This window comes from Lithobates pipiens, unplaced genomic scaffold (genome assembly GCF_037356315.1).
Source record: "Lithobates pipiens isolate NorthernLeopardFrog02 unplaced genomic scaffold, aLitPip1_a1.2 Scaffold_16, whole genome shotgun sequence".
Lineage (NCBI taxonomy): Eukaryota > Metazoa > Chordata > Amphibia > Anura > Ranidae > Lithobates > Lithobates pipiens.
The window spans coordinates 274,351,049-274,365,262 of NW_027507748.1; the positions used below are offsets into that span (position 1 = coordinate 274,351,049).

General features: G+C 45.0%; 1 protein-coding gene across 1 annotated transcript in view; it reads right to left on the bottom strand.

Moving 5' to 3' along the window:
* Nucleotides 1–592: 592 nt before the first annotated feature.
* LOC143984337 (putative E3 ubiquitin-protein ligase makorin-1) overlaps nt 593–14,214 on the bottom strand; it is a 51,841-nt gene continuing 38,219 nt past the window's right edge. Inside the window, exon 8 of the mRNA XM_077484577.1 lies at nt 593–1,033. Within this exon, the coding sequence (XP_077340703.1) occupies nt 860–1,033 (174 nt within the window). The 3' untranslated portion in view covers nt 593–859. The remainder of the gene's footprint in view (nt 1,034–14,214) is intronic.

Here is a 14,214-nt window from a genome sequence, read left to right on the forward strand (position 1 = left end):
ACCCCAAAACAGGGACACCCAGGGTGTCCAAAAGCCCTAGAACCAGGACCTTTGTAAACACTCTAGGACCATGATGGTGAACCTTGGCACCCCAGATGTTTTGGAACTACATTTCCCATGATGTTCAACTACACTACAGAGCGCATGTGCATGATGGGAAATGTAGTTCCAAAACACCTGGGGTGCAATCGTTACCCCAGAAGACTAGACCCTTTGATTCTGCCAGTGCAAAAAAAAAAAAAAAAAAAAAACACTCCTTTCTGCAACCTGCAGTCACACAATGCTCATTCCACTGACGTGTAGTGTACAGCTTACATTGTTTCTTCTTGCATGGGAACCCAAAGATGCATGCCATCAGAGCACGCTACTCCACACATGTAACAAGGCAGTGTAGAGTAAATGCAGGAGATCCCTGTTCTGCCCAGGAGTGCAGCTACAGAAGGATAAAACGTGAAGGGATAAGTGGAAGTGAGAAAGTGGGGTGAAGTACAAGCATGGGATCCTGTCTTACTGCCAAATGAAATCATTGGGAAGCTAGACATCTTTTTGCTCATAAGCAGATATAAAAATAAAAAAAAGTTAAGACCAGATATAAGCAAAGTACAAACCTTTATTCCATTAACTCCCAACTAATTTTTTTTAAACAAATTTTAAAAATGTCAAGCTAGAAAAACCCTACAAAAAATTTCAAAACACTCCCATATTTCCAGTGGGTCTTCAGATGCCTACTAAGAAAAAAGCACTGCAAGGGTTAAACCCAGAGGCAAGAGGGCAAGATTAATATTTAAATAGCAAAATGCATATTGCTTAGAATTTTAAAGTATTACAAAACAGTTTGTTTTTTTAAAGAAATTTTGTCTTAGTCAGAATCACTAAACTCCCCCAGATAAAGGTCGACTTCCTCAGGAAAGCCCAGACTCCATTCATTGAAGTGATCCTCAAGAAGTGCCAAGGTGAGAGCACAGTGCAAAAGATTAATGTCCTCGCCCTCACTGAAGTCTTCTTCATAGATTCCAACCAGGTGAGAATATGACTGTGGAAAGACAGACATTAGCACATTTAGTTATGAAAAGATAATTTCTTTAGAAGAGGACATGCAAAAGGTTTACAGCAGGGGGTGTCCAACCTGCAGCCCAGCACAACTTAAATGTTAATTTTTGTTAAACATGACTTTAGAGTAATACTTTCCAAAAAAATAAAATAATCCCACTTTATTCATTTCATCAGCATACAATTTGTGAGCAAATGTTTAAGGATGAAGCACAAGGGCAAACAGATCAAAATATCTGTTGAGCATTTGAGAAAATCGCTACTACATCTATTGAACCAAAAATTAATGCTTAATGCTAAAAAAGGAAGAGAAAGGACGGCACAGAGGAAGCATTGTCTAGTTCAGTGATCATTTGATATCTGCCTGATTTTATATGCTTCGCATCAGCAACCTTTATTGCTAGCTTAGATTATGTAAGGCCCAAGACACTCTTCCAGTGTGGCCCAGGAAGGTCAAAAGAGGTTGGATACCCCTGGCTTACAGTCCCAGCGACCTGTGACCACAGGGTCAAATATTTACCTTCAGCTCAAAACCAGCAGCCTTTGCTCCACTTGACACACTGGAGCAGCTCTGCCTAAAAAAAAAAACCCAATCATCTCTCAGTTTTTTTCTGTCAAAAGCTTAATTGAACAATGAAGTTAGATGCAGACTTACCATGCACAGCTGCACCAAAATTTCTCAGCACTAGCAAGTCAACCTTACTGAAGCTTCCTCTTATTACACACACCCATGTATTTGTATGGAAAAACTGGAGTTAGTACTTACTGGTAGGGATGAGCTTCGTGTTCGAGTCGAACGTACGTTCGACTCGAACATTGGCTGTTCGTGCGTTCGGCGAATTCCGAACGTTTTGGCGCGTCAAAATTCGAGTGACGAAAGCGCGGACCATAATGCACTGCGTTGGCGCAGTGCATTGCTGCCCGATGATTGGCCAAGCATGCACTGTGACCCTGCATGCTTGGCCAATCGCAGCGCCGGCAGTGAGGAGAGCCATGATTGGCCACAGGCATCCTGCCTGTGGCCAATCATAGCTCAGGCTGTGTAGTGCACGCCCCACACTATATAAGGCCGCCTTTGAGGCGGCTTCGTGTAGTGTGTTACTTAGCATCTGAAGCAGTGGGTGTTCTGTGTACCTTCAACACAGTACACACCAATCGTTTTTGGCTGATTTCCCATCTTGCTGCTGTGTAGTGGTTGTTGTCTGTGCCCTGACTGCAGTATACACCACTATATTCACCTCACCTATATAGCTAGTGATCTAGCTTTAACCACTTAACAACTGCCCATTGCCGATTAACGGCTTCAGGGCGGTTGTTTAACTCTGAGAGGCCGTTAATTAACGGCCTCCCAGAATTCTGCTCTCGCTTGCCCCGAGGTGTGCGCACTCGAGAGCATAAGTGACCGCCGGGTCCACAGGACCCGGCGCATCACGGTAAACGGCCGCTCATAGCGGCCGTTTACCACGCGATTGCTCCGTCAAATGACGGAGTGATCACTTGGAAACAAACCGGCGTCATGTTATGACGCCGGTTCCTCCCTCCCCTCTCTGTACCGATCGGTACAGCGGAGGGGAAAGAGATCGGTGTCAGCAGCGATGTGGGCTGCATCTGCAGTGCCCACATCGCTGCTCACCGAATTTAACCCCTCAATTCCCTGCCAATGCTCTGCAATACCAGTGCATACTCTGCAGTAACCCCCCAATACTCTGCAGTAACCCCCCAATACTCTGCAGTACCCTGCCATTACCCTGTAGTACCCCGCCAATACTCTAATACCCTGCCATAAATTGCCATACCCAGCCATACTCGGTGATACCCTGAAATACCCAGCCATAGACGCCCCCCCACCCCTCACCGCCCTCCGGTGCTTCTACCAACTCGCCAGTACGATCAAAGCCAGAATCTTTTTTTTAATTTTTTATTTCAGGCTTCCCAGCCTAGAGGTGAGATGTGGGGTCATATTGACCCCCCAGATTTCACTGTAAAGAGGACCTGTCAGCCCATATTCCTATTACAAGGGATGTTTACATTTCTTGTAATAGGAATAAAAGTGATCAAAAATAATTTTTGGGGAAAAAAAAAAAAAATGTCAAACTAAAATAAAGTAAAATGAACAATAAAAAAATAAAATAAAAATTAAAGCGCCCATGTCCCCATGTGCTCGCATGTGCCACACATGTGAGGTATCGCCGAGAAAGTTAGAGCGAGAGCAATAATTCTAGTCCTAGACCTCCTCTGCAACTCAAAACATGTAACCAGTAAAAAAAAAAATTAAAGCGTAGCCTATGGGGATTTTTTAAGTAGCGACGTTTGGCGCCATTCCACGGGCATGTGCAATTTTGAAGAGTGACATGTTTGATATCTATTTACTCAGCATAACTTCATCTTTCACTTTATGCAAACATTGGGCTAACAAGTGGTTAATAATAGAGCTTGCAGTCAGTAGTGTTAGGAGATAGTGCGTGCTGTCTGCGTGCTCTGTACCCAGTACATACCGCTATAATATAGGGCAGGCCCCTACTTTCAAACATCCAACTTACAAACATCTCCTACTTGCAAACGCAAGGAGACAGCAGCAAGTGAGATGAAAAAAGATGGACGACAAAACAAATTATACAGGGCTGATAACCCTTCCCTATGTTTTCCAAAAAGCTTAAAAATAGTTTTTTTGACTGGAGCTACACTTTAAAAATGTACCAGTTGAAAATGACAAACAGATTCAACTTAACACAACAAACCTACACAGTCCCTGTCTTGTTTGCACCGCCTGTATACTGCTGTTCTGAGTATATAGGGCCTGGGGGCCACACGCATTTCCTTTTTTTAATATGGGTACGGGGTTCCCCTTAATATGCGTACAAGACCCAAATAGGCTGGTAATGGACAGGGAGGGCTACCCATGCCATGTTTCTCAATGATTTTCAACCATATTGCAGGAACCAGATATAACATTAAAACCGCAAGCAGTTTTAAATGGTGTTATTTCCGTTTAATGTCATTTTGTGCAGGGACTGTTCTAAACACGGGAAACATGTGGCACTTCACAGGCATACTACAGACACCCCCCAGGTACCATATTTAAAGGAATATTTCACTTTTTTTTTTCACTTTAATCGTCATTAAAAATCAGTGTTCCCGCCAAAACGGCAGTTTTTAAAACTTTTTTTGCAGTGACCCATGTCCCCTGAGGCAGGAGGCAGGTCCCCAAACCCTTTTTAGGACACTATCTTGCATATTAGCCGTTAAAATTAGCACTTTCCAATTCGAACGTTCGAGTCCCATAGACTTCAATGGGGTTCTAACGTTCGTACCGAACGCGGGGGTCGTTCGCAAGTTCTGGTGCGAACCGAACCGGGGGGTGTTCGGCTCATCCCTACTTACTGGCAACTCCTTTTCTGGTGGTCTTCCAGGACAGCCCTTAAGAAATGGAGTCCCTCCCATTGACCCAGGAAACACATTGCCACAGTTCAAAAGGCAGTCCTTCAGGTCCCTGGTCAGTCATTTACCAAGAACCGAAGGATGGAACTGTAAAACATAAACCACAACAGGTAATAACAGTACATCAATATATCAAAAAAGGGTGGGATAGTGCTTTCCTGGAAGACCACTGGAAAAGGAGTTACCAGCAAGTACTAACTTCAGTTTTCCTAAGTGTTCTTCCAGGACAGCCCTTGAGGAGGATCCCCAAGTACTCACTAGATTTGGGGGGGGGCATGGCTTGGAGGACTTTCCTCCCAAAAGCCTGATCTTCACTAGATATCAAGTCCAGTCAATAATGCTTTGTAAAGGTGGAAAAGCTTGACCATGTGGCTGCTTTACATACTTGCTCCAGCTCTTTCTGCCCAGAAAGAAGATAATGCCCTTGTGGAGTGGGCTCCAATACCCCCTGGAGGATCTTTGTTCAAAGCCTTATACACCCGTTATAGCTAGCCTAATCCACCTAGCTATGGTTACTTTTGAAGCTTTTTGCCCTCTACGCTGCCTGGAAAAAAAGAGGACAAAGAATCAGATTCTGAATGGATTTGTTACCCTTTAGGTACTCTAGGATGCACCTCCTTACGTCTAATAAATTAAACTGTCCTTTCTCATTTGATGCATTCTGGCAAAATGATGGGATGATATCTTGTCATTTATGGAAACTAGATGCTACCTTTGGTAAGAACCCTGGGTCTGTCTTTAGGATGATGGTCCTCTAGAATCTGTAAAAAAGGTTCTCTGATGGAAAGGGCTTTGATTCCACTAACCCTACAGGCTGAAGTGATTGCCACAAGAAGTACTGTCTTAAACGTAATAAGTCTTAGAGAGGCTTCTGTGATAGGGTCACCATTTGAACCCAAGAAGGCTTTTAGAACAATTGCTAGATCTCAGGATGGAGCTCTGTTGACTGACCGGATTACATCTAGAAACTGCCTTATGGAATGTAGCGATGAAAGGATTTTCCTGTAACCGTTTATCTAGGTATAAACTTAGGCAGCTATCTGCACCTTAATAGTACTAAGTTAACCCTTTGTCTAGCCCCTCCTGGAGAAATTGTAGGATATTAGCTGTAACCATGCTTTTCTCCTTATGACTATTCAGCGAGCTAGCAAACTTCCTCCAGACTTTCCTGTAAACAGCTCTGGTGACAGGTTTTCGACTTTGTAGTAAGGTCGCAATTACCCCATCTGTCAGGCCCTTACTCCTCAAAATCTCCTCAGTAACCACGCTGAGAGGTTCAGCGTGGCCACCTGCGGATGACAGATGTCCCTGCAGGGAAGTCTAAGCCCTTGTACACACGGTCGGAGAATCTGTCGGAATGAGTCTTATCGGACCGTTTTGTCAGATAATCCGACTGTGTGGTATGCATTGGACCGATTGCGTCCGACCCAATTTTCCAACATGTTGGAAATATTTCCCGACCAACTGGGCCGGACGGACCCAATCTGATCAGGTGTACAGCATTTTGATCGGACCAAGTGCCACGCATGCTCAGATCAAATTCCTACATCAAAGCTATTGGCTACTAGCCTGAATGTAGTCCCATCGTAACGAAATTACGTCATGTTCTGAAAGATCGGATTTTTCGCCAACTTGGCCCGACCGTGTGTATGCAACAGTTACGGACACAATCCGGACTAAAGCAGACGGGCAAAATCCGACGGATTTGGTTGGTAAAATCTCCGACCGTGTGTACGTGGGCTTAGAGAAGGATGGTCTGATGGTCTGTCAACGTTGTGAACCACGGTCTCCTGGGCCAAAACAGTGCTACTAGAATTAAGCAGGTTTCCTCTGCGAGGAATTTTGCTAGGACCCTCGGGATGAGGTGAAGAGGGGGAAATTCATACGCCAGGCTGAAGGTCCATGGAGTCTGTAAGTCATCTACTGCCAAGGGCTGATCTGGGTGTAGCAAGCAAAAACTGGGCACTTTGGCATTCTCCTTGTTTGCAAACAGGTCCACTACTGGTTTTCCCCAATAAGCCGTTATAAGATTGAATACTTCCAGGTGCAAAGACCATTTCTGATTCGAAACTCATTGTCGACTCAAGAAATCTGCAGTGTTGTTAAGCTCCCCCTTCAGGTGTACTGCAGAAATGGATCCTAGATTGGATTCTGCCCACTGGAATGTGTCTGGCCACTGACAATAAATGAGGACTTCTGGTATCTGTTTGTTTATATAAGCTACAGCCGTCATATTGTCTGAGCGGACTTGTAGATGGTGACCCTGTATTGTGGTCTGAAAGGCCAAAATAGCGCTGAGGATTGCTGTTAGCTCCTTCCAATTGGAGGAGAAACGTTTCTTTTGGGGTCCACCTGCCCTGGGCCCAGTTCGAGCTGAGATGGGCACCCCAGCCCCACCGGCTCATGTCCGTGGTCAGCGTGGATGTGATAGGCAAGACCCAGAGAACCCCTTGTTTAGGTTTTGTGTCCTTCCACCAGAGAGAGTTTCATCTTTGGGGGGGGGGGGGGGGGGGGGGAAATCCATACTTCCTCCTCTAGACCCCTGCCCTTTAACTGTTCCAACAAGAACCTCTGAAGGTCTCTCTGGTGGAACCTGGCCTATTGTACGGCTGGAATGGCTGCTGTCATAAGGCCTAGCACTGACATTACCTCCCTTACTGTACATTTGGGGCTGCTTTGAAGAAAAGACATTCTCTGCTGCAGATTCAATATCTTTTCCTTCCAGCAGTACTATTTTTCTGGTCTACTGACATGATCCTGTAACCCAAGTACAGGATCTCCTGTGTTGGGGCAGTTTTGGATTTTTCCTGGCTGATAATCCACCCCAATTGACTCAGGCTGAGCTGTGTCAACTCTAAGTCCTGAGAAAGCAGACCAATTGGGCTGCGAGTAGCAAGTCGTCTAGATAGGGAAAAATCGAGACTGACGTCTTAACGGAACTAGTGCCTCCGAGAACTTTGGTAAAGATCCTCGGGGAGGATGACAGTCCGAAGGCAAGTGCTCTGCACTGAAAGTGATAAACTTTCATGCCCATCTAAACCGCCAGTTGAAGGAATTTGGCATTCCTTCCTTATTGGGATATGTAGATAAGCGTCCCTTAGATCCAGGGTAGCCATAAAACATCTCCTTCTGGAGAATATTCTTTATTGAATAAATGGACTCCATCCGAAACTTTTTGTAATGGATGGAGTGGTTCAGAGGTTCACGATTAGCCTGAACCTCCCCGAGTGCTTTTTTTACCACAAAAATGTGCGAGTAACAACCATCCCCCTGTACCTGAATAGGGACTGATGTCAATACCTCTTGATCCACCATCTCCCCCATTAGTAATGGCAAGGCCCTGGCCTTTTGAGTGACTTGGAAGTTTTGTCACCAAAAAGTTTGAGGGTGGGCTGCTTTGAAATTCCAGCACGTAACCTCTTTTTTTATATTTAAAAACAAACCAGTTTGAGGTTGTCTTTTCCCACTGTGGAAGAAATTTGCTCGATCTTCCCCCACAGGGACCCTGACGTCACTGGGGCGGTTAAAAAGCAAAGCCGCCCCCCCCCCCCCCCCGTGTCCCGAGCAGTGTTTTTCGGGTTTGAAGTCCTTCTGTGACTTGGAGGATTCCTTAGAGGGACGAAAAATCTATGAAAATTTTTGTGGGAAAGGTTTTCATCCGCCGTCCTTTCTAAGGCGGTATCCAACTCAGGCCCGAAGACCAAGTCTCCTGTAAAGGACACTGCACAGGCGAGTTTTAGACGCCGTCTATACTCCTGCCTTGTCATCCCTTGGGGCCTCCTTAGCCTGAAATAGACATTCTTAGAATCAAACTATATCCCTCCTTAGAGACACCAACCACTGCATACATCCTGGACTGTGAGGTAACCACCATGGGGCACTACAGATCCCAGCCTTACAAACACCACAACCCCCCCAGACCACCAGAGTAATGGCTTGCCCAGCAGCCTACCGGAGATTGGCTGGTGCCTGCATCCGCCGGAGTGTCTTGGGATTAGCCTCCATGGTCCCCCTCTTGGGATCTGGATCCCGCCGCTAGTCCAGTATAGCTGGACGCTGGTCGGGACTCTAGGCACAGCATGGGCTTTCCCTCTCCTCCTTGTGCCCCTAGAGACCCAGAAGTCTCGGCACACAGCGATGACACGGTTCCGCTGGAAACGACGCTCGGAGTCTCCGACCCCCACCACGACAAGGAGCTGAGATGGATGGATCCACTCACCGCTCCTGGGAGAAATCAGCGTCATCCTGCGGCACAGGAAGGAGGCGGGGGGGGGGGGGATAATGGGCCTTCTCCGGTCAGCTGGACGGTACCCGAGCCCTTAAGCGAGAAGTTAAGGACCCGGTCCCCTTGTGTGGCTCCAAACTCTTCTTCAGGCAGCCCCTGAGAGATGTGTCCCTCCTGGTTCCTGGCAACATGTTCCTCCAGAGGAAACAAATGACTGACCAGGGACCTGAAGGACCACCTTTTGAACTGTGGCAATGCGTTCCATGGGTCAATGGAAGGAACTCCATCTCTCAAGGACTGTCCTGGAAGAACACTTGGGAAAACAAGTTTTATTATTAAAACCGCTACCTGCAAAACACTTTTCCTTTGATGTACATCAGGGGACACAGCCATAGTACTTACTATGTGGGTTATAGGCCACCTTCAGGTGATGGCACGCCCTAAGGCAAGAAGTTTATTCCCTATATAACCCCTCCCATTACTGGGAGTCCTCGGTTTTGTAGCCAAGCAAGTGTATAGACTTGTGTCCACTGATGTACAAAGAAAAGTATTTTACAGGCTAGCCGTTTAAAAAAAAAAAAACAAAAAAAAAAAAAAACACATTTTCTTTTATCAGGGTACACAGAGCCATAGTAGTTACGTGGGATGTCCCATAACAAAGGCAACTGAAGGGAGGGAGACAACAAAAAACAGAAGGCCAGAGGACCCATACTGCAGCCTGCAGTATACTGTGCCCAAAGGCAATATCCTCATGACCTTTAATATTGATTTGATAAAATATGATAAATGTATCAACCGAAGACAAAGTCGTGGCCTTTCTGACCTACAAAGGCCTGATGAGGCACCAATTGCCCAGGATGAGAGAGCTCCAACATAAGGAAGGAAGAATTTTCTTCTTGAAGCTAAAGCTTGAACAGTCACTTGACGAATCCATCAGAAAATAGTGGATTTTGACGCTGCCTGTCCACATCTTTGGACCTTCTGGCAATACAAACAAAAACCACCCGTTTTGCGAACCTGAGCGGTCGCCTTAAAATAGACTGATCGCTCTTACTACATCAAGGGAATGTAGTGCCTTCTCTTCCCCAAATTGAGGCTTTGAGATGGATGGACTCTAATATCTTGGTTTAAATGAAAAACCTGTTAGCACTTTTGGTAGGAATTCAGGATGAGGACATAAAACCACCTCATCCAAGATCAAATATGGCTCTTTACAAGACAGAGCCGCTAGTTCCGATACTCCAACAGAAGAAACGGCAACCAAAAAGGATTATCTCTTTCTTGTCAAAGAACCAAGGGATTTTCTCGTAAAGGCTCAAACGGCTGGATTTAGCAAAGCCGATAAGACCAAATTTTAAATCCAAGAATTTTAGAGGTGCTTTGATAGGGGGATTAATCTATGTTGCCCCCTGAATAAGCTACGCTACCAAGAGTGGGAAGCAAGAAGCCATTTCAGATCCCATATGCAAGAAATCAGGGATCCTGCCTATGCCATACTTCCTGTGGTGCCAACCCCTGTATCCACACCAAGAAACCCATGTTTTCCAGATTCTATCGTAAGCGATTCTGGAAGCCGGCTTCCTGGCATTAATCAAATTAGACCCTACCAAGGGAGATCATCCACGATCTTTTATAAAGTGTGATTCAACAGTCAAACCTGTTAATTTTTTTTGTCCGCAAGGTAGGATGAAATGCCTCACCTTGTGCGAGGAGGTCTGGCTATAATGGCAGAGTCCGAAAGACTCCTACTGCCACCTTTATGATCTTGGCAACTCAAGATCTTCTGGGGCCACCACAAGAGCCTGTGCTGCAGGGAGCAAAAAAGGTTGAGTAAGGGAGTACACAAGCAACCCGTTTTGTGATGCTACTCATTCCATATTAGGATCTTCAGAAGAGGATAAATAAGTATCTGATAAATATTTGGGAAAAGCTACCTGATCCCCAGCCTCTTGCACCTCAATAAGAGGGTCCTGAGGACTAGATGGGAATCTGCCATGTTTAGCCCCACTATGGAAAGACATCATAGCATTAATCTTCTTTCCAAATAGTAGAAGAAAAAAAAAAAAAAACCTTTTGTATGATATATACAGGGACTGAAGTGTTTTATGCAAGTTTCCCCTGAAGGCTCAATCTGACTAGCCGCATCCCTCTCAGAGGACGAGGAAATTCTTTTGGAAATGGATTCAGTTCATAGTGAAAACCATTGACCACTTTAGAGAAGTTCCTGGTCCCATTACCATTCATAGCCTGAAGCATAAAGCAAAAGGCACTACCAGCAAAAGAATGTACATTGCTAAGCTATAGTTGAGCACCATTAGCTGCCATAATCCTAGCCTGGTAATGTATAATGTGTCAAAGGGAATGCCTATGTCACTAACCTGAACAAGCCATCCTCCTGCTCAGTCCCTCCACAGCCAGCAGCCACACACACACGGCGCTAAAAATCAACTTCATGCAACTAGTTTGGCATCCCATCCCCCGAAGGGGATAAGGTACCAGTTACTTACCGGTAGCTGTTTTATCTGGGAAATCTTCCAGGACGGCACATCTGAGAGATGAGGCTCCTCCCTACAGGAAAACACAATCAATCGACAGCTGTTTTAAGTCCCCACCCTTCCCCTTGATCCTCAGTTTGTAGAAAAGCAACTCCTGAACCCGGTTCACAAGGGGAATCATTCCTCATAGGCACTCACCTTCTAGTGTTCTACAATTTTCCCTCCAACGGGTGGGAAGTAGGTCTATCGTCCTGGAAGATTTCCCAAAAAGACAGCTACTCAACTGGTACCTTTCCTCTAGTCATCTTCCAGGACGGCACACCTGAGAGGATAAACAAGTACCTCAGGCCTACCCTTAGGGTGGGGGGGCCACTGCAAGACCCTCTTGGCGAACCTTGGTTCTGCAGTGAGCTGTACCTCCACTCCATATGCCTTGATGAAGGTATCTTAGCTGGATCATGCGGCTGATCTGCAGGTCTGCTCCACAGATGTCCCTGTCTTTCCGCTTCGGATGTAGTATCTAGGTGGAATGGGCTCTTAAAAGATGGAATCAGAAAACATGTTAACTTGTAGGTTAGGCAGTGTTGCCTGTCTCACACTCTAACCACCATGGCCTATTGTGCTTGTAGGTGCCATTTAGAACCACCAAAAAGATAAAAGCAGAGACCTGTGTAAGACAAGGACACTACATTAAATCAATAAGAGGGCCTGTCTTAACAGTACCCTGTTAAGGGAAATAAAGCTGCAAAAAAAAAAAAAAAAAAAAAAAAAAAAGGGGGGGGGGGGGCCCTGACCGACAAAAGGGAAGCCTACTTAACAGTAATAGATTACAGAAGCTTGATCCCTGAGTTTAAGGCATGCCCAATCTATGGCTTTACTTATGCCAGAGAGCCTACTTCAGGAGATTAAAAGTCCCTAGCAGGAGTAAACTACCCATATTGCTACGTCTCGTTTTGCTAAAAGGGCGAAATTAAGGCCATGCACCAAGCCGAAACCTATTCGATCGGGTGTACATCTTTATACTTACACCCTCAGGCCCTAATACTCCGAGCAGAACTCTCCAAGTTCTTACTAAACAGAGCGATTCATTATCCCCTTCCTCCAGTGTCACATAACTCTACAGGGCTTCAACCTAGGAAATGGTTCTGGCATCCCCGAAGGTAAGAAGGGGGGGGGGGGGGGGTCGAGGTTTTCTGACATGTGGCATCTGCAGCCCAAACTCCTGGCCCCCTCCATGGAAAAGAAAGCTGAAATACAAAAAAGGTGATACATGTATTAATATCACAAATAAAATGATCATAGGATTGTGGGAATGGCCACAATAGATTTAGACAGAAAGGACACCAAGCATAGACAACAAATGTTGTGTACCTGAGTGAATAGCTAAACCCATATATCAAATATGGGAAGAGACTCAAATCTGAACCTCAATGTAGACAAACAGTCCTCAGTCTGGTTTTCTGATGTGCTGCCAAGATGTAAAAACATTAAGACACAAGCAAACCCTAAATGCTGCGCATTTCTGAGGTGCAGCTAGCTAGGTCATAACTGATATATATATATATATATAAATACAGAAAGGACAGGAACCCCCTTTACTGTTGTGTTTTACAGCAAAAAAAAAAAAAAAAAAAGCTATAAATAAATATAAAGAACCAAACTTCGATGTTGCATATTTCTGACAAACCAAATACAGTTATAAGATCAATATGAATGCCAACTCCCGTGTTGTGCATTTCTGCTATGCCACAGGGTAAAATATGGAACACAAGACAATCCTTTCTGACATGCACTTCTGTAGTGTAGTTCAGATAGAACCAACACTGAGAAAGGACACAAGCAACCTGCAGCACTGTTTGTCTGAAATAAAGCACCAACAAGCTTCAATCTTGAGTATTTCTGCTGTGCAACATAAAAGCAGACACTGAGGAAAAAGACAGACAGCCTTTACAGCTGCAATCTTTCTGGTCTGCTGCAAAATAAGACAATAACGCCATGATGAGTATTCCTGCTGTGTAGCAAGACCTCAACCAGAAGGGACAGATAAGCTTAGGGCTCCCACACCCGTGTGACCCAACCTGCGACTTAGGACTGCAAGACATATGAGAAGTCATACACTATTTATACCATTTGTGTGTGCGACTCCAGCAGTCCCTGTATACACAAGTCGCAGGGGGAAAAAATAAAATAAAAATTATAGCAATTTTCAGGTCGAACAAGGGGTCCCCAATGCTGTGACTCCCTGGAGGAGTGCAGCCAACAACCCCCTGCTGTGTATCCCTAAGATGCAGAAAGGTAGAGCAATGAGAAACACTGCTCACTGCTGTGCCTGATATACAAACTATAAGGCAGTAAATATAGGACATACAGGACACAAACATTCAATCTTTGTGTATGTCTGATGTGTAGCAATATACCAATACTGAGCAGAGATGCCACCATCCTCAGTGGCTCAGCTAAGCAGCAAAAACAAAATCAGAAAAAAGACAAGCAACCTTCACTGCTGTGTCCTTTCCGATATGCAGCCAATAAGGCAGTATATGCAAGACAAAAAAAAAGAAGGACAGACAACCTTCAATCTTGTACATGTCTGATGTGCAACAATATAACAATTCTGAATAGAGATAGCACATCCATATTGAAGCGATTTGGCCTTGCGACTCAACATGTCAAATCGCATTGCTAAAATCGGCACGACACCACTTTGTGGTGCTACACTGATTACCGAAGGCAGTATATGTACTACACCTGGCAGGGGTTCAATTTGCATTTCTGCTATGTTGTCCAACAAATTCAAACTATCAATTTTCACTGCTGCCTTTCCGATAAGACAGTAATACAGGACACACAGCCCCACAGACATTAATCCTGTATATGTCTGATGTGCAACAATAAAACACTCTGAATAGAGATAGCACATCCATATTGAAATGATTTGTCATGCAACTCAACATGTCAAATCGCATGTTTAAACTCGGCAGCCATTGCCGTTAATAGCACTGTCTG